Source organism: Lathamus discolor, chromosome 13 (assembly GCF_037157495.1).
Source record: "Lathamus discolor isolate bLatDis1 chromosome 13, bLatDis1.hap1, whole genome shotgun sequence".
In the NCBI taxonomy this organism is placed as follows: domain Eukaryota; kingdom Metazoa; phylum Chordata; class Aves; order Psittaciformes; family Psittacidae; genus Lathamus; species Lathamus discolor.
Window position 1 is genome coordinate 6,236,025 of NC_088896.1, and position 26,441 is coordinate 6,262,465.

General features: G+C 49.6%; 1 protein-coding gene across 2 annotated transcripts in view; it reads left to right on the top strand.

The window, feature by feature from the left end:
* Positions 1 to 479: 479 nt before the first annotated feature.
* HID1 (HID1 domain containing) overlaps positions 480 to 26,441 on the top strand; it is a 28,292-nt gene continuing 2,330 nt past the window's right edge. The window contains exons 1-19 of one of the 2 annotated variants that reach the window (XM_065693324.1): positions 480 to 692; positions 1,332 to 1,454; positions 7,725 to 7,874; positions 9,820 to 9,990; positions 12,600 to 12,713; positions 15,033 to 15,139; positions 15,664 to 15,780; positions 16,502 to 16,724; positions 17,092 to 17,148; positions 17,245 to 17,385; positions 17,760 to 17,850; positions 18,456 to 18,607; positions 19,797 to 19,875; positions 20,487 to 20,651; positions 21,803 to 22,030; positions 22,523 to 22,656; positions 25,192 to 25,272; positions 25,605 to 25,696; positions 26,021 to 26,179. In XM_065693324.1, the coding sequence (XP_065549396.1) occupies positions 627 to 692; positions 1,332 to 1,454; positions 7,725 to 7,874; positions 9,820 to 9,990; positions 12,600 to 12,713; positions 15,033 to 15,139; positions 15,664 to 15,780; positions 16,502 to 16,724; positions 17,092 to 17,148; positions 17,245 to 17,385; positions 17,760 to 17,850; positions 18,456 to 18,607; positions 19,797 to 19,875; positions 20,487 to 20,651; positions 21,803 to 22,030; positions 22,523 to 22,656; positions 25,192 to 25,272; positions 25,605 to 25,696; positions 26,021 to 26,179 (2,450 nt within the window). In that variant the 5' untranslated portion in view covers positions 480 to 626. The remainder of the gene's footprint in view (positions 693 to 1,331; positions 1,455 to 7,724; positions 7,875 to 9,819; positions 9,991 to 12,599; positions 12,714 to 15,032; positions 15,140 to 15,663; positions 15,781 to 16,501; positions 16,725 to 17,091; positions 17,149 to 17,244; positions 17,386 to 17,759; positions 17,851 to 18,455; positions 18,608 to 19,796; positions 19,876 to 20,486; positions 20,652 to 21,802; positions 22,031 to 22,522; positions 22,657 to 25,191; positions 25,273 to 25,604; positions 25,697 to 26,020; positions 26,180 to 26,441) is intronic. The other variant, XM_065693325.1, reaches the window with a different exon arrangement.

A 26,441-nucleotide genomic window follows, 5' to 3' on the forward strand; every position in this document is an offset into this window, starting at 1 on the left:
TGAGAGCGGCCAAGCAAAGGGGCTTCAGGGGACAAAGGATGCAGGGAGAAGGGGCAAGATGGGGCTTACGGGGGAGAGAAAGCAAAAGGTGGGGGAGAAGGGGAGAGTCAGGAAGGTGAAGGGTGGAGGAGGTGGAGGGAGCCTAAGCCAGAGGGGAGAGTGAGGAAGGGCTGGAAGAGGAGGGGGAAATGAGGAATGCCGTGCTCTGCCGCGGGGCCTAATGGGGTGACGATGAGGGAGGCTGTAGGGGGAGCAGGGCAGGGATGGAGGTAGGGAAGGGGCTGCCACAGGAGGATGAGAGGGAAGGGGTGAGGGGAGGAAGAGGCGATGGGAGCGAGGGGAGACCGAAGGGGAGGAGAAAGGAGCCCGCGGGGCGGCGGCAGGGCGGGATGGAGGCCTGGAGGAGGAGGAGCCGCGGCCGAGGGAGGAGTGAAGGGCTGCGGGAGGAGGGAAGGGAGGGAGGGCCCGGGGCTGCGAGGCCGGCTCTGACAGCAGGGAGGCAGGCGGGGGGAGCCGCCGGCGAGGGGCCGGGGGATGGCGGCAGCGGCTGCCCGGGGAGGAGAGGCGGCACCGGCGGCGTGAGGGGACAGCCCCGCCCGGCCCTGCCCGCCGAGCCGGGCCGCACCATGGGCAGCGCCGACTCCAAGCTCAACTTCAGGAAGGCGGTGATCCAGCTCACCACCAAGACCCAGGTGAGGCCGCCATGTCGGGCGGTGGGTGAGGTGAGGTGAGGGGGGGGCGCCATGTCGGGAGCCGCCCGCCCGCCCGCCCGCCCGCCCTGCGGCTCGGCCTGCCCCGGCTGCGAGGGCCCGGTGCCCCGGGCCCCCCTGGTGCTGAGGGAAGGGGGCCGGTGTGGGCTCCGTGTGCGGGTGGAGGTGACAACAGGGAGCGGGGTTCAGCCGTGGCTGGCTCTGGTCCATCTCCCGGTGAGGCATTGCCGTGCGGTTGGGAGCCCTTGGGGGCTGTGGGCAGGCTGGCCCCGTCAGGGACGCGAGTACCGCCATGGGGCCGGGCTCCCCTGGGGGCAGCCATGGGGTCCGGCAGGGCCGTGCCTGTATCGCGGCGCTCTGACATCTTGTGCTTTGGTGGTAGCAGGCTGGGATGCTGCTGCCGTAAGAGATGTGCACGGCTCCTTAATGTATTCAGCTGCAGGTTTACATCACCACTTTGCCAGCGCTTCCCTTTATGTATCTGTTGTTCTCCCCGTGAATGATGGGTGGTGAACGGTGGTTTTGGGTAATGGCCTATTCAAAGGGCTGTTGGCCAGCCATGGGAGAGCTTTTTGCAGCAGAAGCAGCTTCCATCTGTGAAACGGTGCTTTATTTCTGCAGGCTGCGGAGGAGAAGGAACTGAGGGAACAGCAGTCAGGGCTGTCTGTATGTGTTATATACCTAAGGAAGGTGGTTGCCCAGCGCTCTAACAGATGGTGCCGTGTCCTCGGAGCTAGCTCGTGTGTAAGTTGGGAGTCAGTGATGGCAGCAAGTGGGTAGTGAATGAGTAGTGTCCTGCCTAAGGAGCAGAGGGATTTTGCTCCATTGAGACATCCCATTTTGGATTCTTATGAGCTGAAGTTGAGAGCTGCTGTTCTGATCCACCTTAGGCAGGGAGGGAATAACAGCTGCTGAGAAAACTTGGGGGTGGTGGAAAGAGGTACTTAATGAGGAATTAATTCAGAAGAAAAGGGATGGATGCAAAGGGATAACAGGAGAAAACCTGTGAAAACTCAGGGGTAGAACTGGAATGAATCATGGATAGTAAGGCTGGAAGAGCCGTTGGGAAGCTGTGTTTGTACTTTCTAACGCATTATCACCTGTATCTGCATCACCCAGGAGGGGCTTTTGTGAACATCTTCATCACAGCCTTCAGTTGTAGATGTTCCACAACATCCCTAGGCAAAAAGAGAAGTGAGTGAATTAATGTTTTAAGGTGTTCTTCCATAGTCTCTTGTGGATGCCAAGTAGCTCAGAGTGCCCTCAGCTTTGGACCATCCTTCCTCCCCTGGGAAATACATGTGTAGGGTGAAATTAAAGGAGAAATCAAGCCTATAGGGACCTTCTCAGCCTGCTGTTCACAAAGAGATTCCTATATGAGGCAATCCTTCCTGTTGCCAGCCCAGAAGAGAGAGCTCCCCTCCCCTGCTTTATCGACGTGTGTAATGAAAGAAGTTTCACTGGGGCCCCAAGTAAAGGAAGGAGGAAAAAGCTTCATTCTTGGCTGGATTCGTTTCAGGTGGAGGTGAGCCTGAGCTGCCATGTGGAACAAGGGTGGGGTGGTGGCGCTCCCATATTTGCATACTGTAGAAAGGGACCGGTGTTTGCTCGTGCAGGATGTGTGCCTGGGTTCTGCTGGAGCCTTCGCAGCTCCTACCAGCACCAAGCTCCTCCTGCTGAACCCTGGATTCAAACCCAGGCTGCAGTAGTGGGCAGTGTCAAGTGCTTCAATGCTGTTAGCTCAGAATACACCTTGCTTCTTCAGCACCACATCTGCTCTGCTGCAGCCTTCTCCCCTGACGTTAGGGAGCTGGACAAATAGGTTTGTGTCACATCATCAGTAACATGAAACCCTGAGCTTAGTAATACACTATGTGGTGTTTCCTAAGGCTGTGATGGGAGGAAGCTGAGCAGAAAGCACTGTTCACTCACTGGTGAAGGTTCAGAGTTGCCACTGAAGTTACGTTCAGAATGGTTTCATTGATTAGAAAATGGCAGTAGTGCAGTAGTACCAGGAGGAAGGAATTGGCTCATGCTACTCGTGCATATTTATAATGATACATAGAGAAATGGGCTTTAGGATTTTTATATGTTGTATATCACCTTACACTGCGCACCTTTAAATTGGTGGGGCCATCCTTTTAATAACAAACCAGCTGTGCTTTATCGCAGAGAAAGTGTGAGCCCTCCCAAACTGCCCATGAAAATGCTGTCTCCTTAAGAGGTGAAGGGGAGCATAGAATGTGACAACCAGTCAGTCGCGGAGCACAGAACTGAAGCTGGGAGTCTGCTAGGAAACATTTTCTTTCCCTGCCAGTTGGTGATTAAATGGTTTCTGCAAGCAACCGACTGGAAGATAAGAAATTGTGATCTTGTGAAGCAGCTTGGTCGAATTTAGTGCTAGCTATGCCTCTGCTTTTAAAGAGACAGGAAGGATCAGCCACGAGGGGCAAACTCCACTCCTTTCTTCCTCTCTGATGTGGAAAGGCTGTTAATTTGGGCCTGATAAAAGTACATCTTGTGCTTGGAGGCTTCTGGCAGCCTATTGCTAATAGTATTCAAGCTTGTCTCAGGTTGATCAAAAGCAAAGTTGTTGATTTAAAAGCAGAGCTGTAACTAACACTGCACACAGCTGACACTTGTCCTGGGCTTTCACTGACAGACTTGCACTAATCCTGATTTCCAGTTCCCTTTGCCACACTGCCTGCTGTGGGGGCAGAGAACTGGCAGCAGACTCGAGTGGGGTCTGTCCTTGATTCTGCACTGCTGGCTGCAAAGATCCTACAGCAGAGCTTACGGTTGGTCTGTGTGGAGCTGCTGTCCTTTGTGGCAACGAGGAAATCTTGCTAGTTATTAATGTTATGAGTAAATCTGTCCTCAGCCTTTCCCTTTGCACAGTACCACAAGCAGGTGGTACAAAGGTGTGAATGGACTCAATCCATTGGCCCTGCAGGGTTGCCTCATCTAATATAGCTCTACCAAGTGCTGCAGGAGTGGCTCTCTGGTCATTGTTACACCGGACAGTTCTGCCTCATTTGGGGTGGAGAGGAATCTGCTGCTGTTACATATCTGACCTTGGGTAGTACTGGCTAGAAACCCCAGTAAGGGATGAGAGATCTGCTCTGATGTTGAGTCTCGGAAGAAGGAAAGTCCCTGCCCTGCACGCTTTGTTACGTTGGCTTGGTTGGTGGGATGCTCAGCTGATGTGTAGGCAAGAAGGAAGAAGAGAATACAGTGAACAAGACTAACGGATGCTTCTCCCCTTGGTTCTCTGCTGATGTCTGCAGCAAGGTCAGGATTGGTTTAAGGACAGTGCTCTGTTAAGGACCTGTTGGAGGAATTGTTTGGAATGGGGATTTGGTGTAAAGGTGGAAATACAGGAATCTCTTGGGTGGGAGGAGGGTGCAAGCACTTGCCCTGCCTGAGTTTGTGTGTGGTTGTGTCTGAAAGGGAAAGCGAAGGTGGTGTACAGTAATGAATGGGGGAGGCTGTGCCTCAGGACCTTTCCCTGTTTATAGGACATGGTCAGCTCCACTCTGTGTTCCTGTTTCCTGTGAGGTATCCTGCTGGATGCCTGGGGATTGCCTCTTGGGGCTGTGATTCTCTATTCAGTAACTGGCAAGATGCTTGCAAACCAAGTGTTTTCTGGCTCCTGCAGCATGTGTGGTGTGCTCTAAAGAACCTGAAACCCAACATTTATAACTATTGGGAAATAAAGACTGGAGGTGTCCAGTAGGACTGGTTCCACCTCTGCATGGCCAGCGTGCAGGTAGGAGGTCTTTACACATTGTCCAGGTGAACTGAAGGCAAGTCTCCCTCTTGCCTTTATCTGGAGGATGCAGTGACCCCAGCTCACAGCATTGCCGGTGAGGATTCAGCTCCTCATGAGCTCTTCTGGTTAAAGCACTATCAAGGCTAGCTGTGGGATTTGTTACTGCAGCGGGTGCTGCTTGTAACTAAATCCTGACATTTCCAAATGAAGCTGTCCATAGCTGGTGAACAAGATTGTTCTAGGTCTCTGTATTTCCCTTCTCCGTGAGCTACATACGGGCAGTTGTGTGAGCTCAGCATGAGGAAATGGATATTTAGATCCCCAGAGATGCTCTGTGCAGAACACAATCAGCTTAAAAACATCCATTAATGTTCTATCAAGGAGATGTAATATTATGTGAATGGAGTAGCTTCGTGATGCCAGACTGTTAATTAAACCAGGGGGGCTGTGGGGATGTGAGTGACTCAGTACTGAATCTGTGGCCCAGCATTGTACAGGGGATACCATCTGTTGGTGAGGAGCTGACTGCTGCAGCTATTAAAGCTGAAAGAAACAGTGTTTTAGCATCATCTGCTTGCCAAGAGGGCAGACATGACATTAATGTGGCTGCAGCACCCAGTGTTGCAGCTATGCTTCTCTACTGCCATGTCCTTTTAGTCAGACCATGTTCTTCAATCTGCCTTAACTGTTGTGTTACCATCTGTAAAACATGGGCTGTGTTCAACCTCAGAGCAGGCCTGAGGCAAGCAGGAGGTAAAGGATCTGTGTCTACTGGTGGGAAATGGTTTCTGCTTCCCCTGTAGATGAGAGTGAACCGTTAGTTATGCATGAGCTCCAATTAGCAGCAATTGCTGCTCCCTGTTGTCAGTGGGAGTGGCTGTGGCAGGCAGCCAGTGGGTACATGTGGCAGTTACACGGTTGTGGTACCAGGTTTGGAAGGGGATGTAGGAAGTTTCGTGCGTTACAGAGATTGGATTTCCAAGTACTTGGCTCTTTTTTAGGAGTCTGATTAGAGGTGAGGTTTGCAAAGTAGCTTTGGTTCCACTTAAGCATCTCATGCACAGGTTAGGAAGAGTGCTGCTTCTTCATGCACTCAGGAAGCTGGAAGTCAGGCTGTGAACACTTGGTGTTTCCTCTAGATCCCTGTGACCTTGAACCGTCTGGAAAAAGTTGCTTTTCCCTTGGGAAGGCGTGGTGAGAGCTTGCTTTGGTGGCCAGGTGATGAAATGAAGAGGGTTTCAGCACTAGGGCAGTTTAAGAAGATCAATAGAATAGTTTGCATTGAAGGGACCTTAAAGCTCATCCAGCTCCAACCCCTGCCAGGGGCAGGGACACCTTCCACTAGAGCAGGTTGCTCCAAGTCCCCTCCAACCTGGCCTTGGGATGGGGCCCTGCCAGGGATGGGGCAGCCACAGCTTCTGTGGGCAGCCTGTGCCAGTGTCTCACCACCCTTATAGTGTGGAAATTTTTCCTACTGCCTAAACATGTGTGTAGCTTGTTTCTGGTTTTGGTTTTAAAGACTGGAGAGTCTCTTAGGTGGATTTGCTGTGTGGCTGGAAGGACCAGGACAAGAAATAAGCAGCCTCTGCAGCACTGGAGCATTAATGCAGGGAGCTGCTGGGCAGTAACCTGCTATACCAGTCTGGGGGCAGCTGCCTGCCCCTCTCACATTTTGGCCTTTGGGTGATAGTGACATGTGCTCAAAGACTGTTAATTCAGGAGGTGACAGCAAAGAGGGAGATAGGGCACTTCTCAGTGCCAGGCTGTGATGTTCTCCCTGGAGCTGTGTCTTAGCTGCATTTAAACAGCAGAGAGCTGGGCACGTTTTCTGCCTACTGCAGCAGAGCTGGGAGTGGGCAGGCATTGTTTAATTTAAACACATGTTCATTTTCTTGCCCGTTTCCCATCTGACACGATAGACCCACCCACAGTGCTGGTTACTGCAGTTGGAGAGAGCTGCTGTTTGCTTTGGAGCTGGTGCACTTGCAGGCAGGATGCTGCCCCTCACCTCCAGCCAAGGGAATGGCTCTTCTGATCTATCGCCGTGCCTCAGCATGGCTGGGGAAGCACTGGAAAAGCTTCCATTTTCCTCTTCTGACGTGGATCCATCTCTTTCCTACTGCTTGGCATAAATAGGCAGGTATTTATCCCACCCTTGGGCTGGATGGGTGCTCCCAGTCTTGTTTGGGTGATGCCTATCTCTTGGCAAGTATTAGTATTTACATGGAGAGAGTTGTACTCTGTTTTAACTGACTGAAAAGTTGAATCTTTTCTCATAATTCAGAGCTTTGGATGCCTGAGATGTTGTGTAATGGAGATGCCTTCTTGTTCAGCAAACAGTGCTGGTGCTTTCACCTTTGGAGGAGTGGCAGGTCATCAGTGTGCTTCCGGAGGGTTGGAGGCACAGCTGGCCCTGTGTGTCTGAACACCTTGGAATGCTCTCTGGCTCTACAAAACCATAAAGGGCAAAGTAAGACCCAGTCCTCTTTATTCAGCCGCATATAACCTGACCCCCAGGTTGTCATTGGTAGTGTTTTGCTTTCTAAGTAGATGCCACGCTGTGAGGAAGAAGATGGGGGAAATCACATGGAGGCTCTGCAGCCAGATGTGCTGAGCTGACTTCCCAGCTGTGGCTTGGCAAACAGACCAGCCTTACAGCCAGCATCCCTTGTAGTGGGGTCTAAGGGTGGTCTTGAGGAGAATACTCATCCTCCCACTGTGGAAAGGGGACTACAGTGCTGGTGAAAGAGAAAGTTGTCTGCACCTGCAGAGCCAGAAGAGGTAATGGGAAGAGATGTATTCCCAGATATGGAGACTGGGGTGAGCTTCTCAGACCACAGGTCTGAAATGGATTGCGTTTTTGGTATATCAGCCTTCTTCCATCTTTCTCTTTGAACTGCACACTTAGTGCTTTTTAAGAACAAAGCTTGGCAGCAGTCAGCTGCACAGTCCAGTTCCTTATAAATATTTGATTCAGAAAGACCAATTCCCTTGTATCTGTAAGTGCTTTGAGGTGGGTCTGTCAGTTCTGAGAGATGTCTGTTCATGCCCTCATGTGGAATGTCTCTGACTGCTTCCTTAAGACTTTGGTTGCAATAGAAGTAATTCCAGTGCATGCTCAGGTTATCCTTGGCTTGCTCTGAAGGTGATAGAGCTGTGGGAGCATTGGTATACATGACCTAGGTGTTTGGACTCCATAGAATGGTAGTTCTGCATCTATAACCATGTTTGTCTCTCTACAGCCTGTGGAGGCAACAGATGATGCCTTCTGGGACCAGTTCTGGGCAGACACAGCTACTTCAGTGCAGGATGTCTTTGCTCTCGTACCAGCTGCAGAGATCCGAGCAGTGAGAGAAGAATCACCTTCAAACTTGGCAACTCTCTGTTATAAGGTAAGGTTAGTGCTGCCTTACTCCTTACTTCAAGCTGGCACATCCCAGAGGGATGTGGAGATTGTCACTGTACGGGTGTCTGGATGAAGTCTGAGGGAGATCTTAAGACTTCTTTTCCTGAATCCATCCCTGAATGCTGCTTCTGGTGTTGCCCTGTCTTTGTGTGGCACACAAGGCACGTGGACTCACATTTCCTACCCTCCAGGTCTGGCAAATTGTCAAGCTGGTGAGCAACAGCCTGAGACTTCCTCTGCCTGGGAAAGCGCAGGTGTTAATCATGCTCCTGATTTGAGCCCTGCAGCTCAAATAGCCTCGAATCTGTAGTGCTAGGAATGTTTGGAATGGCGTTTTCCCAGTTTAAAATAGTTGTTGCCATCCTACTTTGCTTTTCTGCTCTACAAAATGTGGTTAAAACCTCCCGAATCATACTGAAGGTGCCTCTGATTGGGAATCGTGCCACACACAGGTGCCTGTGGTAGATGCTTGAGAAAGAATACAAAAGTGAGGGAAAATTGAATAGTTCTTCCCTAGTGCTGTTTCCTGGCTTCTGGCATCAGCAGCTTGAGAATAGAGAAGGGCTGAGGAGACCTCTCCTGACCACAAAACCTCTTTGATTCTGTGCCCTTTATACGCCCAAACCAAGACTAAAATATGGGCTTTTCTCCCTACTGGAAACAGATGTGTTGGGAGACCTGGTGACTGCAGAGCAGCTTATCCAGGAGACCTGGATGTTCGGATATCAGGGTCAGAGGAGCCTGCAGACTCCTGCAGTGCTTTTGCCATGCTGTGCCATGTGCAGTGTGCCACTGGACTTAGCAATACTGCATGGTCATGGAGAGCACAAGAGCATGGCTGAAATGTCATTTGCAGTCATGGCTACAGGCTCAGGCTGTACAGAGTCATAAATGGGCCTGAAAGAATAGTTGAACTCAGTCACGGAGTAGTGTGTGGCCAAATTGAGACTCCACAAACAGCATTTAAACACCCATTAATGCAGTGGTGCAGGCTGGCAGTCAGTGACCCAAGCAGCCTGCTAGGAAAACATGCAGGACACATGACCTCATGAATTAAAAAGCAGCGAGGTGAATCCTTGGTAAATGCTTTGGCTTTCATTCCCCCTCTGTTTCCCCTTGGGATCAGGGAGTAAGAGCGAGTGGGTGCAGCTGCTGGGGGAAGGAGCTGCCTGTTCCTGTGTGTGGGTAAAACCTCCTGCTGCTGCCTCCTTGCTGCCTGGTAAAGACCCACAGCCTGTTCTAGAAGACCCAGTGGCTGTCTCCATTGGCGGGTTAAACCGTGACTGGATGGCCTGCAGAGACTCAACACAGAAGGTTTTTCCAGAGTACCAGTCCTATTCGCAGGAAACCTGGGCTGCCACCCTCCTGTGCAGCAGGGCCTTGACAGACTGTGCTGGAGGCTGTATCTGTGCACTAAATAGTCACAGGCAGCAGCTTTGCTCCCACCTCCTGAGTGAGGAGAGGTTCCTGCTGTAATCACAACAGTACATACAGAGCTGTCAGACCTGTTTCTGTGCCATCTTCCCCTGCCAGCACCTCACGCCGTGCAGCACGGTGCTGTGCCTTGCTTCTGCCTGGGTCTCATGTGCTTGAGATTAATCTGATCTGCTCTTTTCAGTGTGTGGTGTCATGGAACAGTGCTGGAAGGAGCCTTCTGGGGCTGTGTCTCACGTGGTGTGACACATGTGCTGCGTAGATTAACCCTGGTGTGTGCGGTCTCTTTTGAGTGGCAGAGCAGAAATTCGGGAAGGTCTGTTTAACATCATTACCCCTATTTCTGCAGTGTTTCAAACGGCAGCAGCATCTGTACCGTTGCACCCTGAGAAAATGGGCTCCCAAGAGCTGCTTATAACTCTGAGAGTGTCACCAGCAGGCCAGACCTGCCCAACTCTTGCTAACTTGTGTACCTGCCTTGGTTTTGTTTCCTTCAGGCTGTGGAGAAGCTGGTGCAGGGAGCAGAGAGTGGCTGCCACACGGAGAAGGAGAGGCAGATCATCCTGAACTGCTGCCGGCTCCTCACCCGCATCCTGCCTTACATCTTTGAGGATCCTGACTGGAGAGGTTTCTTCTGGTCAACTGTCCCTGGGGCTGGCCGAGGAGGGGTCTGTCTCTTAGCACTTACTCTTCTTTCTTTAGACCCTGTGTACACACTTGGGAGCAACTTTATTTCAGTTACTTCTGTTCTGTCAAAAATCAGGTGACATCTTCTAAATTCTTTTCTTTCCTTTGATTCTTTCTGTTCTTTCTCTGCCCCTCAGCTGCTTTGTTTCTGCATCATCTGAATATTTCACATGAGTTGTAGCTGTGGGAGAGCAGTGGTATGTGAGGAAGGCTTCTCTAGTGTAACCGAAGGTGTGAACATTAGAGCAGCACTAGATGCTGTATGACTTTAACTGAAATGACCTTGTTCCATTGACTAAGTTGATTTAAGGTTAATGTCAAATTGAAATAGTGTAGTTTCCACTGACTTTACAATGTCACATTTAAAGCAACCAGTGCCAGAGAAGCTCTCAGCATCATTACTGAATACTCTGTTATGAGCTGAGTGATGCAGTTTTAACCAGAAGTATAGCCACAGAGGTGAAGCCCATAACTGAGCAAGAGTGGTTAAAGAATTAGATACTATTCCTGGCTCTGTCAGTGATGGGTATAACCTTAGGGGAGGCTCTGAACCTCCCTATGTCTCTGTCTGGAGAGCAGGCACAATAGTGCTCTTCTGTGTCCTTCAGAAGAATGGGATGAAACTGCTTTAGGATCTCCTGCAAATAGGAGAAGCAGTGTTGAAAACAGCTGAGTTAGGCCAGGAATACATGTGTGCCTGCTTGTTCCCTCACCAGCTGCCTCTGTGCATGGAGGGCTCTTTCATATGAGTGCCTGAACCTGCAGGTCAGTGTGGCTGTACTGAAGAGTGTGGTTTCCCTGAATTCTCAATGCACTGCAGTGTCTTTGGGGATGGATATAAAGGGTTGGCGGTGGTTGGTACAGAGCAAACCTTGCACCTTGAGCTGTCTCTGCCTGTCACCTCTAATCTGTTTTGCCTGAGGCCACTTCAAGGGGAAGTTCTGGCTGGTGGAACGGGAAGTCTCTGCTAGCCCTGCTCTGTTGTGTGATCTGTGATCGGGAGGGTGGTGGTTGTCCATCCTTTCATCCCTGCAGGGGCCAATGGGGCTTAACAATGGAGGAGCTTGTTCTGGGAAGGAGCATGCGGGGTGCCTGGAGCTCTGATCCAGCCAGGCTGTTGTTACTATTGTTTCTCCACCTTGTTCAGCACCTAGAAGAGAGTCTCAGCTTTATAGTGATCCCAGCCCAGTGCATGTGTGAACCCTCCAGCTGTTTGTACCTTCTGAATGTTGAGGAGCTGTTGTGGTTCAATGTGCTTAATCCTTTAACCATGTGCAGAAGCAGCTCTAAGGCTGGCTCAGCTGCCTGGCATGAATAACAGAGACGTTAAGAGAAGCTGGGGCTGTATCTAATCTAGAGGCAACAGCTTTGCTGTCTAAAGGCTGATGTCCCTTTGGGAACCAAAGGGGAAGATGGTGGTTACATTAGTAAATGTCTCTGCAGTTATCTTTCATGTGCTCCATGGTGCAGTGATGGATGGCAGAGCTCCTGAATCATGGGAGCCTCCCTCTTGTGAGGAAGTCTGTGCTGTGTACTGGTCTGTTGGTTTGGTGTGTGTCACCATTTTGGATGTGGTGGTATCCAGAGCCTGCAGGTACTTCTTTTCCAGCAGCCAAGCTGATCTTAGCAAAGGTCATTCTTGGAAAAGAAATGCCCTTGGACTCTAATGCTTATCATTTCATCTCAGACTGAGAGCCCAAGTAAAAGCATCTTTGCTGTGCTGGCTCCATCCATGCTCTCTGGGTTTCTCCTTACATCCAGGGTCTGTTTGGCAATAGTCTTCCTGCTGTTGCTGAGGCGGCTACACAGGTTGTTATCTCCCTTAGCTGCCTGCTGTGATTGAAGAGCTGTGTTTTGTGTGCAGGCTGACAGAGGTCTGGCTCGGACAGATAAGCTCCTGCCATTCCTGCTCCCTGCCTTTCCCTGCAGCACCAGTGTGTGGTGGGGAAGTTCTCCCATCCAGGATGCTCTTTGAGAAGCAGGATCTGGGAAGGTTTCCCTTGGCAACGGCTGCAGAGGAGTAGCCATGCATGAGTCCAGTGATTGCTTTGAATGCTGGAGAGGGCAAAATCCTCTCTGCTGTCATGCTTCCTCTGCCATGGCAGGTTTAGGCAGCCCCTTGCCTGGTTCTTTCGCCTCCAGTTCTGGGCTGCCCATGTAGGACTTCAAGGGGTTTTACACCTTATTGCTGCTGGCTGGCTTCTTCCTATTGCTGTCTCTGTGCACGATCCTAGTCACCCTCCTTTATGACTGTAAAACCCACTTCTCTGTCAATGGTTCCCTTTCCTTTTGTCTCCAGTAAGTCAAGCATCTCCACTTGGCAAGGTCTAGTGCTACTCTTCTGTTTCCCCAACATCTCTGTCTGCTCAGTTTGGTGTCATTAAAGAGCTTATTCCTGTTTAGTCATCACCTTCCAGGGGGGAATTTCTTTCCTGTATAGGCTGGGCTTTGTCCCTATTGTTCCTTTGTAACTTCTTGCCTCCCTGTGTGTTCCTGAGGTGTGTATCTTCTCTTGCTGTGTTACACTGGTGTTCCTGTGTGCTCTTTGCTAACCTGGGCTGAAAACACCCTTCCATGTTTCTCCCTGCAGGGAGATGAAGATGATGAAAATGCCCGGCCCCTGGCTGAGTCGCTGCTCCTTGCTGTCACAGACCTGCTCTTCTGCCCTGACTTCACTGTGCAGAGCCACCGGAGGAGCACAGTGGTAAGTTGAGGTTATAGAGGGTTATAGAGGTTATAAGAGGTGGATTAGCTGCATGGTGGGGGGATTTCCTGGAGAATCCCAGCAGCTCCCTGCAAACCTGCAGGCAGGAAAATAGGGAGTTGCTGAGCTTGAACCCACAGTGACTGATACTTATCAACATTTTGGGTTCATTGTGTGGGGTTTGTACCTTCTGAAACAGATGTTCTGAGGCAGCTGGATGAGTCTCAAATGGAGTGGCTTGTACCTACCCCTATGCTATGGAAAGGTGCTTGTGCTGGCAAACAACCGCTCTTCTATTGTTGCCAGAGACATTTAGCACTGCTTCTTTCACTGGCAATTTAGTCCAGATAGGGCAGGAAGCAGCTGTTCGCTTGATCACAGGTGCTGTGGTCTGAATGAGTAGATTGTTGTGTCTTTCCACCTTCTCTTCCTCTTTGCATCATTGCAGCAAAGACAAATGTGCTGTGGTCCTTATGGTGACTGTCTTTGGAGGAGTTCCCTGAAGCAGGGATGTCTTACCAGGTGTGCTAAGGACAGATGCTGATGCATCTCCTTCCCTGCCTTCCAATGACTGTGGTGTTTACTGTAGGCCCAGTCTAGAAAGAGAAGTGGGCAGCCCTCCTTTTTGATATAGCTATGAAGTAAATTAAAAATGAGCATTCTACACCACCGTGTATTTGATGGCTGCAAGATCCCCTGACAAACCTGAGTGCTAAACTCCTTGCTTGAGGTTTCTGGGAATTAGAAATAGAGTTGAAATCTGTAATCCAGGGATGAAGGGGGAAATTCTCCCTGGAAGAGCCCCCTGTCCCCACTGTATGTGTGGTTTCACCCTTGGCAGCAGCCAGCCTGGTGTTCCAGGACTCTGGACAACTTGAACTAGACAATGAATCAGGAGTGCTTTGTGTTCCTTGCTGTTAGCTGTCTGCTGCCTGCAGCCTCTGTAGTCTTTGCCTAGCTTCTTCCCTCCCTGGATCTGGTCTGACTGCAGGTTAAGAGCAGAGGGGTGGGTACAGCCCCCTCATATTCATGGCAGAACAACTTGTGGCCCCAGAGACAGTTCATGGTGGATAGTTGCTAAAGCAGAATTGAGAGGAAGCGTAAGAACTAGGGAGGGAATGGGCAAAGGAGAGCTGGGATGACCCTTCCTCTTCTGCTGTTTGTCCTCCTACTGAAATCAGGCCTGTAACTAGGGCTGGAAGTTGGGGCTCCCTCTGTCATGCACAGTGCTGCATCTCTGTTTTAGCATTTACTTGCAAAGCCTGAGCTCTCTGAAGACATCAGCACCTGCTTTGTTGGGCCTGGGAATCTGCTGTAATGCTGGCATCACCAGCATCTTGGTTGCCCTCAAGACTTGAGGAAGGCCTTGCCTTTGTGGAAGGGAGAGAGGTGATGCTATGGGAACCCAGAGCAATTAGAAGCAGTCCTCTAATCTCTTTTCCCTAAGTGCAGGGAGGAAAAAAGGCAGGAGATAGAATTTTCTTAATTAAACCCCAGAAAAGAGACAGCCAAAGTGTGCCAAGTGCACTTGATACAAACATATTCATCTGGGCCCTTGCTCCCGGTGGTTCCTGGAGGGTTGGCAGGTGGTTTTCAATGGCAGCAGAGCTGCTTCAACAGTGACAAAGAAGGGCAAACTGCTGTGGTTCATCTCCTCAGGTTGCAAAGCAAGAGTCTGGGAGTCATGCCAGCGGCTGTCAAGGGACTGGGAGGGTTCTCATTGGGAGAAATAACTTATTTGCAGTCACCTTCTTGCTTTCCCCTCTGAAAGCAAGTCACAGCCATACCTGCTTCTGTTATACATGAGGGTTAATTTACTGCTTCTCCTGTCTTAGGGGTACAGCCACTGTGAGCCACCATTGTGTGGGTAAACTCCACATGATGTGCCCTGAGGTAGGGTTAAGATGTCAAGCAGCACCCTGTGTGGTGCTGTTGATCTGCACAGGAAAAACCCTGACTTGGTCTGTATTTCATGAGATGGGGAGGAGGGGAGATGGTGATGCATCCTGTAAGGAGAGCAGAACATAGTTTGGATCCTTTGTCATCAGGTGACCCTTCCCAGCAGAGGTTGCTGGCACTGTACCTTAGCATGCTAGAGGAAAGGCCTCATTCTACATGGTGCTCAGTGCATGTTGAAGATGAGGCCCTCTCTCTGGGGTGCTCCCTGGGTGATGCTGGTATGTACAGTCAGTGTATGGATGCTTCTCTTCTGGTTTCTTTGGTACTGCTGAATAGAGGGGCTGAACTGCCTTGGGTACCACTAGTGCTGTCAGCTCTGGCTCTTGCCTTTTGTAGTCCAACCTCTTGTTTCTTCTACAGGACACAGCAGAAGATATCCACTCCATCGATAGCTGTGAGTACATCTGGGAGGCAGGAGTGGGCTTTGCTCATTCTCCACAGCCTAACTACATCCATGACTTGAATAGGTAAGAGGGCTGCAAAGGCAGAAGGGAAAAGAGGCTGTGTTCAGGAGAGGGGGATGTGGGGGAAATGGGTTCTCCTTGTCTCCTTGGGTGTCTGTGATTCCCGAGGGGCTTTCTGCTTGCTCTAAAAGGAGCTAACAGGACTGGCAACAGAGGAAATAAAAAACAGCTGACCCTTTGAATAGCTTTGTGTAGTATGATATGAGAGTCAGGGTGTCTGCAACAGAAACTGGCAGAACACTGCTGCTTTGAGAATGCCTAGCAGCTCTGTACTGTATTTCCTCTTCATGAGGCTGCAATTCTGCTGAGCTTTGCACCAGTGACAACAATACTGCTTATGAAATGGAATAGGCTTAGCTCCCTATGGTGAGAGCTTTCTAAATGGGACTGAGCTTTCCTTATGTTCTGCTGTTGGTGCTTCCTGCACCCAGTCCCTGCTCCTGAATAGATGCAGGCCTCAGCTTCTTATAGAATCATAGACTAGTTAGGGTTGGAAAGCACCTTAAGATCATCTTCTCTTCTTTCAGGACAGAGCTGCTTAAGCTGCTGCTGACCTGTTTCTCTGAGGCCATGTATCTGCCTCCCTCCTCGGACAGCAGCAACACCAACCCCTGGGTGCAGTTCTTCTGCTCTACAGAGAACAGGTGAGGGTGAAGAGGTGGAGACTGGGTGCCAGGGGAGAAATACCTTCAAATCTCTTCCATGGAGTATGTTGGTGATGGGGCACTATAAGACTTGCTACCTCCAACATGGAGGGGCTGTTGTCCTTTTTATTTGTCCCTATCGTATGTACATCACATTATCATCTCTGCTTAGTGAGAATTGCTCCTCAGCAGCAGAAGGGGAGACTGAGCACGGTGCTCACTGGAGTTTGATGCCGGCTGATCATGTCCTGGGGGAAATGAGAGATCCTGCTCCCTGTAGACCCTTGTTCCTTCCTGAGGATGGTGTCGTGGCACTGGTGTGGGCAGTGTCTGGTGTTGGTGGCGTATGAATGCTGCCCTCTAGTGACATTATCTCCTATGGGACTTCCAGCTCCTCGGGTTGCTCCCCTCGGAGCAGTCCTGGCTGAAGACAGACGATTTTGTCTTTCCAGAGCCTAGAGAGCTTTGAAGTCCTTTTCTCTTCACACAATACTACACAGGATTCCTCTGGGAAGCCACTCGGCCTTGTTTACCTCCGCTTTCCCTCTCAGATGTAGTCCAGGACACCAGCAGGGAGCTGGAGTGTCAGCTCTTGTCCCTGGGGCACTGTCATAGGTTAGAGAAGATGATTGTGTTTTGTAATGACCCCAGACTGTCCCTCCCCAAGGCAGCTCCTTTTTCTTCCTGCTTCTGCCTTCTTCTAATGTTTCCTTCCCCTCAGACACGCGCTCCCACTCTTCACCTCGCTCCTGAACGTCGTCTGTGCCTACGATCCGGTGGGATATGGGATTCCCTATAACCACCTGCTTTTCTCGGACTACCGCGAGCCCCTGGTGGAGGAGGCAGCCCAGGTGCTGATTGTCACTCTGGACTATGACAGCTCCACCAGTTCAAGTCCCACTGTGGATGGCACCACCACTGGCACGGCCATGGATGATGTGGATGTGAGTGAGACTGGGAGCTGTATTTGAACTCCCTGTAGTGGTCTAGCAGCAGCTTGTATTGAAAGTTGACCTGCAGAGCCCTGCACCACTCCTCCCCTTGCAGGCTGCTGCCTCTGCTTCTTTCCTGTAGGTCACTAAGCAGCTGTACATGACCAAACCATTAGGCTTTGGTCACTAACTTGAATCAGGAGCATATAAGTGAAAAGCCCCTGACTTTAGTGTTCCCTGAGGTACTCTGTCTCCTCGCATTTAAAATGGGATTCTTCAGAGTGGAAGGCTGAAAAGAGACATTAGCCCCAGTTACACTTTGCCTTCCTGAATAATCCTTGTTGCCATTAAGTGTTTCACTCCTTTTCTTTGCATGCAGCCTCCTGGACCAGACAATCTGTTTGTGAATTACCTCTCAAGGATACACCGAGAGGAGGTAACGTGCTCCTGTCCTGAACTGTTTCCTGACTGCTTTCACGATGATTGCATTAGCCCTGGGCTCACCACAGCCTCTTTCCTGGTCCCTTGGCAGGATTTCCAGTTCATCCTCAAAGGAGTGGCGCGCTTGTTATCAAACCCGCTGGTCCAGACCTACCTGCCAAACTCTGCCAAGAAGATCCAATTCCATCAGGAACTCCTCGTCCTCTTCTGGAAACTCTGTGACTTCAACAAGGTGTGGATCTGCTTCTTGCTGAGCTTTGCCCCACCTTGCCTGTTGCCCAGAGTGTGGTGAAGGGCTGTGGGCAGGCAGTGAGCAGTGACTCTGATCAGCAGCACTGCTCCAGGCTGCATGGGGTAAGGGGGGTCTGGGTATAGGGACAGCTTATGAGAGAGACTGCAGCTCCTGAAGGTCAGTGCTTGAGGAAAATGCTGGAGCAGGTGTTATTATAACTACAAATAACAGGAGTTGAAGAGCTGATGCATACATCAGCCTTTCTAATGGTCCTGAGAGATTTATTAGCTTGAGGCTACCTGTCCTGAGGCCTGCAGATGCTGCAGAAAATCAAATCTGCTTATGATGGTCTGAAATCCTGCCCTTTCTTCCAGAAATTCCTCTTCTTTGTGCTGAAGAGCAGCGATGTGTTGGACATCCTTGTCCCAATCTTGTATTTTCTCAATGATGCCAGAGCAGACCAGTGTAAGTTGGTTATTTTCAGTATTTGGGACTAACAGTGCTTGACAATTGAGCTAGAATGATTTAAGATGCTTCCTCCCTACCACTTAGATGCAACAGCATCTTAAGTGCATGTTTCTAGCCTTCTGGAATGGTAGAGTGGTTCAGATAGCTGGGTTTTAGTGTCTAGAAGCAGGACAAGATCTATGCCACAACACGGAAGGGAGATCCTTAGCATGTTAACTCATTTTGAGTCCTTGTGTTGAAAACTGTCTCTGAGAGAGAGAAATGAGGAATCTGCTCTTGCCTTGGGAATAAATTGGGCATAACTCCATCACTGCGTAGTGGAAGGACTTCAGATCTATCTTACTATGGTGATGGGTTTACATCAAGAACATAATGAGGAAAACCATAATTTATCCAAGGCTTAACACTCTATTGGCCCCATAGATGTGTTTGGGAAGGGCACTGGTACTGGCAGCAGGGGGAGCTCTGTATGGGGTGTCCCTTGTCAGGATGGTCTGGTCTGTGCAGTTTCTCTTTCAGTCCCATAGTGTTTCTCCCCTCTCCTCACTGCCTTCTGCCTTCAGGAGTCCACTGGCCTCACTGTGATGTGTTTTTGCCTGCAGCACGAGTGGGCTTGATGCACATTGGGGTCTTCATCCTCCTGCTTCTCAGTGGGGAGCGTAACTTTGGGGTTCGACTGAACAAGCCCTATTCTGTACGAGTGCCTATGGACATCCCTGTCTTCACAGGGACACATGCAGATCTGCTCATCATAGTGAGTATAGCTCCAGCAGTTCTTTTCTGTCCTTCCTAACTCCTGTTGCATACCTCCACAAATAAGTGTCCTCTTTTCTCCTCCCATATACTTGGCCTTCCTAGATTCACAACCCACTGAGTAGCTAGAAAGCATGTGGGATGCATCCAAGCACTGGTGGGATCTTTGCACATTGTTAACCTGAGGTAGTGTGCCTGGCAGGGTACAATTCCATTTGCATGAGATGATCCCAAAGAATAGGATCCCGGATAGCGCTGGACTGGTGTCTAAAGGACTCTGGGAGTGGAATGAATGGAATGGGTGCATGTCCTCTACGAGACTTGATCATGGGTGGGGAAGGCAGGAGATCTGACTGCATTGCTGTCTGTGTCCCAGAGTTGTGTGGAGCGCATCTGCCCGAGTGGGTACAACTTGGTGATACCAAGCTGAACCCTACAGCTTTGGGTTTGGTAGTGCCAGCCTCAGCTGGTGGTACTACCTTCCTGTCATGTTCATGCTTGTTTGCCAGAGGCGAATCTCTCAGCAGATTCTGATAAACCTGCAAAAGGAGTTTCCCATTACAAAGAGCTGGGAGAAATGTGCCCACCAGAACTGTTGATGCCATGTGTTTTGCTATTACATTCCATTACTCTCCTATCATCTCTGTATTTTCTGTTCTGCTGCAGGCCTTTTCTGCAGGCATGCCGGTTAGAGGTGGGAAGGCCAAGATTGGGAATGTCAAATCTCCCGTGTCTGAGGTTATAGTTAAGAAAAATAGGACAAATATTTGAGTTAGAAGTTTGCACTAAAACCAAATGTGGAGTGATTTGTTCTGTGGCATTTCAAGCAGCTATTGTTAGGGTTCAGAATCACCATCCATTCGCGGTGATGATGTTCCTTCTTGGTGGTTAATTTCTGTCTTGGGCTGCCTGTGTGTTTTGGAATAGCTGACTGTCAGTTTCTGTTTGCAGTGTTGTAGAGCCCTAATCACATCCCCAGAGGATTCCTTGTAAATGAAAGCTTGTACTCCTGAAGCGCGAGCCTACAGTGAGAGCAGCATTCCCCACCTGTGTAATTGTGGTGTGTGCAGGGCCCTGCCTAGGCAGGAATGGTGTCAGGAAGTGATTAGTGTGGGGGTGGCACTGGTTTTGGTTGAGAGGGTGCTTTCAGTAAGGTGCCACCTTGCTCAAGAGCTCTTTCTTTGCCATAGGTCTTTCACAAGATCATCACTAGTGGGCACCAGCGGTTGCAGCCTCTCTTTGATTGCCTGCTCACCATAGTGGTGAATGGTAAGTGCTGCCTGAGTGTGGACCCACAGCCTACAAAGGGGACACCCTCACTCCCCTCTTCCTGTGCTCCTACCTGTGTCCACTAACACTGACCAGTGTCAGTGACTGCTGCTGGAGGTGCCAGCTGCAGACCAGACCTGTCTGCAGAGTATTGTCTGAACTCAGATGGGGCAGAGGGTGGGACAGCAGCATCCCTGGAGCCCCTCGGGGCTGGCAGGGGGGCATTTGCCAGTAGGTCTGGTGAGGGTGGTTGGTAGTGCCATCCCTTTCCAGCAGGGAGTGCCACCTCCCCACGGTGGCAGTGGCTTCCCTGGGGCTTAGCCGGTGGCTCCAGTTGTGTCATCTTTTCAGGAGGTGTGCCAGTAGCGATGCTGCTGGTGTAAAACTACCCAAGAGCCTCTAAAAGCACAAATGTTTGCTTTTACTAGGGTTTTATGTTGACTTTTTTTCTAACTGAAAATATTTCTGTGGAACCTTGTTGGGCTCAGCTCTTCCGTGAGGCTTTCCCAGAAGGGCAAGATGGGAAGGTGGTAAAACCAACATTTTTAGAGGTGTATTTATGTGAATAAATGTACCTCAGTTCTCCAGTTTGAATTTGTTTGCCTTTACAGTGTCTCCATACCTGAAGTCTCTCTCCATGGTGGCTGCTAACAAGTTACTGCATCTCCTGGAGGCTTTTTCCACCACCTGGTTCCTGTTCTCTGCTGTCCAGAACCACCACCTTGTTTTCTTCTTGCTGGAAGTCTTCAACAACATCATTCAGTACCAGTTTGATGGTAAGACTGGCCGCTGTGTTCAATTGGTTTGCACTAGTTTAGTCCAAGAGAATGTGAGATGGAATGACAGAGAAAGTCCAAACAGATGAGGGAAGCTACACAGAGACTTGCCTGGGATTGGGAAGCTGAATTAGGAGGTAATCAGTGTTGGGTGCTGACCCAGACAGATCAGGTTAGAGCAAAATGGGATGGCAGCTAATGCTTAGCAAAACCTCAATCTCTTGAAGACCAGAAGATGAGCTGGGTTAGAGGGAAAGAAGAAGGGAAAGTGAGTGTGAAACACTTAAGGTGTGACTGGCTGGATGCTGCTGTGAAAGTGCTCATGTTGCTCAGCAATGTAGATGAGGGGCAGACCAACTGCCATCTCCTTAAACATTTAAAAGTGCCTCTTGGTTCTGATTTAGCAAGTCACTGGAGCTAAAGACCAAACAGCCTCATCCAGACAAAGTCTGGCACTTGCTGCCATTCCAGGAAATGCCTCTTAACTGCATGATAGTCGTTTACCTCAAAGAAATAATAGTGAGGTCTTTTAAACTGCTTCAAATGTCATGCTTTGCTTTAAAGCTGCAACTCAGGAGTGCCCATTTTGCTGCCCTGATGGAAATCTTGCAAGTGGTGGTTGCTAGATCCTAAAGCAGCCTTTGCAGCTGTTTTGTGTTTTATATTAGGGGATGGTTTCATTCTGTTCTCTGCCACCTTGCAGGCAGTAAGAATTCTGGTCTTTTGGCTTTGATATTTCAAGCCTGTTTCTCATCAAATGCAATGCTGCTGATGTGTTTTGTGAGCTCTTTTTGAAGCTGGAGGAATATTGGATCTTGTCTCATAACCATATCTTTCAAAAGAGGTGCTAATGTGTGATTTACACTCTCCTTTTTCCTCTCAGTTGTTTGAATGACAGTTTCTAAGCCGTTTCTTGTCAGCCTTCCAGCCTAGGAAGGATTTCACTGAATTTACAGTACTACTTTGTAAGGGATAAGAGGATATTGAGCTCTACTTTCTTCCTTGTGCTATTGCCTTTGTGGGTGGAAGCATGGCTGTCTGAGCTTGCAGGGTCTCCACAATCACGATTCATGTCCCCAGTGAGCTGTACTGTATTGGCAGAGCTCTTTGAGTCTTATTTCTCTGCTTCATTTTGTTGCTTGGATTGCCAGGAAACTCCAATTTGGTCTATGCTGTTATCCGGAAGCGGAATGTGTTTCACCAGCTGGCCAACCTGCCCACAGACGCACAGGCCATCCAGAAGGGGCTGCAGCGCAAGAAGAGGACTCCAGAGCCTATTTCTCGCACCAACTCCCAGGAAGGGGTCTCCATGGAAGGCTCCCGTCCTGCTGCCCCTGCAGAGCCAGGGACACTGAAGACAAGTTTGGTGGCTACGCCAGGTCAGCTGTAGTTTACCTTTGTAACAGGAGAGAGGTTTGTTTCCTCTGGGAGATACGGTGTGGACTCACCCTTTCACTGGGTGTGGGAGAGATTAAGAGTTTACATCTGTGACTGACTTACTGCCTTTTGTCTGAGTTTCACATCAGTTTGCCCAGGCTGATCACAAACAAGTTAAAGTAAACTGCTTTGAGCTTCTCTCCTCTCAGACTTAATGTTCACGTGGCCATTTGTCCTAACCTTGACCTTTTGCCTCAGTTTAACTCTATCCATGCGAACCTCTGCTCCTCTTTAATCAGGAGCATTTTCTCAGGGACAAATGGATTCCTTTGGGATAGTGAAATCAAGGCTAGATCTTGCTTTTCTGTTGAAAGGAGAGAGATTTGGTTGCTAGCAAATGCATAGGGTGTCTGTGCATGGTAGGACAAAAGAAGAACCCCTTGCTTTTATGTATATTCAATTGTGTTCCTGAGCTTTGTCTCTTTTGAACACAGGAATTGACAAGCTGACAGAGAAGTCACAGGTCTCGGAGGATGGGACCATGCGTTCACTGGAGCCTGAGTCTTTACAGTCATCACCAGAGGGTAACCCATCCTCAGCTGTGAGTGATGGGGAGCCCTGGAGCGGGGTAAGGCTGGACAATCTGGTGTGCAGGGAGGGGCTGGGGTGTGACATGGACTAAATGGGGGCCTGGGAAGGAGAGGTCTGGTTGGCCCATTGAATAAAAACATCCCATTAGATGCAATATGCACGTGTGCACGCTGCTGGAAAACACCGTGGTTCAGAAGTCCTGTTGCATCATGGTGGGTGTTTCAAATCTGTGCTGGTGACACAAAAGCTGGGACACCAGAAGAGAGAGCTTTCAGCACCATGAAAGCTCCTGAGCAGGTAGTGTGTAATTGTAAAGGGATCTATTCCTGATCTGGAGGCTTTCAGCTCAGGTTCTGACTACTGTTGCTTTCTCCTCTCCCTTCTTTCTGGGATGCAGAGCTCTGCCAGAATCTTCTGGCAGGCTGGTGCTGTGAACAGTGTGTTCCCATGAGGGCTTGGCTGAGGTGCTGCTCTCAGAGTGGCCATATGGATGGGACAAAGGCTCTGTGGTCTGTGAATGAAGGCTGTGCTGGCTCTGGTGGCGATGTCAGCTGTCTGGCATTTGATGGCTTTCCCTATCAAGAGCTACATAACAACCATTTCAGTGGAGCAGCCTCTTTACTGTGAGGGTGCTGAGGAGCTGGCACAGGGTGCCCAGAGAAGCTGTAGCTGCCCCATCCCTGGCAGTGTTCAAGGCCAGGTTGCACACAGGGGCTTGGAGCAACCTGCTCTAGTGGAAGGTGTCCCTGCCTGTGGCAGGGGGCTGGAACCGGATGATCTTAAGGTCCTTCCCAACCCAGACCAGTCTGTTACTCTATGATATGGGGAGAATCATCACTGCTATCAAATGGCACTTTAGGCAGCACACATCCGTCTCCAAGGGTAGTGGTGTTTCAGACTATGTGACCATTGCCTTCCTTCTGTGCCCCAACCTGCTTCTTTAATATAAATGAATAAAAGATACTATATAAATTATAGGATACCCACGCTTATGACTGATTTGATTTCCTTCCTTTATCTGTTTGAATGTTCTCCCATTATCAGCCATAACCATGTCAAAAGTGTCTTGTGAAATGTTCAACAGCTTCATATTTCCATGTAATTCCATCTTGCTTCTCCTAAATGTGCCAGCTGGCTGCCAGTGTTTGGATGGCAGCTGTGGGGGGCAAGGGCTGTGGGAGAGGGAGGGAGAAAGAGGAAGGAGATGGGGTCATCTGCAGGAAATCAGAGGGTTTTATGCCTTTATGAATTTATTTTTAGAAGCTTGATGAGGGCTCAGCACTGAAAGTGAGCAGGTAGAATGATAGGGGTTGTAGCTGCAAACACTGCAAGGTAATATTGCTGTTTAGGCTTTGAATGAACTGAATTACTGAATATCCCAGCACCAGTTTCATTTGCCTTTCCTAGCCTTTCTTGGTGAAGGCCCATGGTTAGCAAGATGTCTTAAGCACACAATTATGTTGTTATTGAGATCTTGGCTGAGAACTTGAAGAAAGCTTGTCTTCCTCCAGTAGTCCATGAAACGTAATCACAGGTCATTACTTCTCTGTCCAGCTTGAGCTGTTTCCCAGTCGGAAAAGGGCTGGTACAGCACTGTCAGCTTCCAGTGCATTGCTGCACAGATCTGCCCCAAGCCTGCTGTGGCTGGTTGCAAAGGTGATGCATGAATGAAGCCATGCGTGTGGCTGTTGAAGGAAGTGTTGTTCCCATTTGTTTTATAGAAAGGTCAGCTCTAGTAATGATGATGTTACTTGGTAGTAGTGAATGGTTCAGGATGCATTGCAAAAGGATAAAGCCTTTCCATTTTTATATCATGCGGAGTTTAATAGTGATTTTAAAGGGTTTTTTCCTTTCTTCCCACTGTGAATATTTACTGTAGGTTACCCTGCTCTTGCGGGGGGGTTGGACTAGATGATCTTTTGAGGTCCCTTCCAACCCTTGGGATTCTGTGATTCTGTGAAACCAGGATGTTGATGTCTGCTGTATAAGAGACATGCAAACAGATTGATGGGAAGAAGAACAATGAGACAGAATTGTGTCTTGGACTTTCCCAAAAGTGCCTGGTGATGGTGTTCATGTCTGGGGGCATGAGTGTGTCATTCCTTAAGGAGAAGGATTGTTAGGTAGGAGTTTCTGAGCCCATCCTTGGAAAACCACTTGTTAATTCCATGATGGGCACCAGAGATACTCAGTAGACAGAGGTCTGTAAAGCTGTGGTCCTCAGCTGTTCAGTCTCTGTGCTAGAAGAGGGCACTGTGCCTGGACAGGCTTTGTCAGTCCTACTTTAAGTTCCCACTGTGGATTGTTCCAACAGTGTCAGCAGTTGTGACCTTGCCAGAGGGTCCTGCAGCTTAACCCCATCAAATTGCCACTCTCTGGGTCAAAGCATATGGGTTTGGTTATGGAAGGTCTGGTGGGTTTGGTCTGTTCTATGGACAGGCTGAGCTGTGTTTCCCAGAACTCCTCTGGGAAAGCTGGGGGGAAGTCAGCAGGACATGGGTGTATTTCTTGCTCTAAACTGTGACTTGCTGTTGGTTGATTTGGTGTGTTACAAAATCCTATTTATTGCCAGGAGGCATCATACCCCCGGCGGGATCGAAGGCGTCTCTCCAGTGCATCCTCCAGTGGGCAGTGGACCCCAACTCCTGACTGGGTAAGGGAATGTGGACAGAGGACGAGAATTGGGGCAGAAATGCCACACACATCATCAGCTTCTCCTGCCTGAAAGACTCCCCACAGGAGCACTTTCCCATGGGGAATGTCTTTGACTTGGGGTCCAAGCTCCAGAAGTTTATCACCATCTTTTGCTTTACCTGATTTAAGCCAATGCCCTGTTAGTTTCATTGAGTGGCTCATATTGTAGTACTCTTGTGCACTCAGTTCATCCATCACCTTTGTGCTTTTTGTAAACCTCATTTGTTGTAGAGATTATGGAGATAACCATAGATAAATTCCTTATTTCCCTGCGGGCTTTCCTACTCACAGGTGATGTCTTGGAAGTCAAAGCTTCCCCTGCAGACAATCATGCGGCTCCTGCAGGTGCTGGTCCCTCAGGTAGAGAAGATCTGCATTGACAAGTAAGTACATCTTTGGAGGGCGAGGGCTGTGCAGTGTGTCAAGAGGAATGTGAGGTTGGCAGAGTTTGGAGTGCTTCTGGGGGAAACCTTGTAAAGTCTAATTGAGAGCATCATGGTCTCAAGCAGAGGAGATGTTATTTTGCTTGCCAAGCTTCTTGTTTGATCCCTTCTCAACTTCTTTTTACAGCAAAGACAGTGTGTGTTCTTGATGGTCACAATTGCTGGCTGTGTGTCTGTGTGTGTTTAGCCTGATACTTCGTGCTGCAGCAGTTTTGGGGTGTCTATGGGACATGCTAAGGATGTTCCTCATCTGTCTCTTCGCAGAGGTCTCACTGATGAATCAGAGATCCTCAAGTTCCTGCAGCATGGCACACTGGTGGGGCTGCTGCCTGTGCCTCACCCCATCCTCATCCGCAAGTACCAGGCAAACTCAGGCACTGCCATGTGGTTCCGGACCTACATGTGGGGAGTTATTTATTTGAGGTAAACCCACTTCTGTGGAACCTAACTTGGTCTTTTCTGAACTTTTGGGAGGCTTGTAGAGAGAATGCATGTGCTTGGCCAGCTCTGGGTTGTCTCATATTTGCAGGAGGGAAAAGAGATCATTCCCTTGGAAGAGGCCAGGGTGAATCAGCTGCTCCAAAACTTGGTTTGAGTGAAGGGAGCTGTTCTGGGAGCTGGCAGCAGCAGGGAGTAGAAAAACTGCCTAGAGGGGATGGTGCAGAGTTTTAATGCAAAGCTCTGG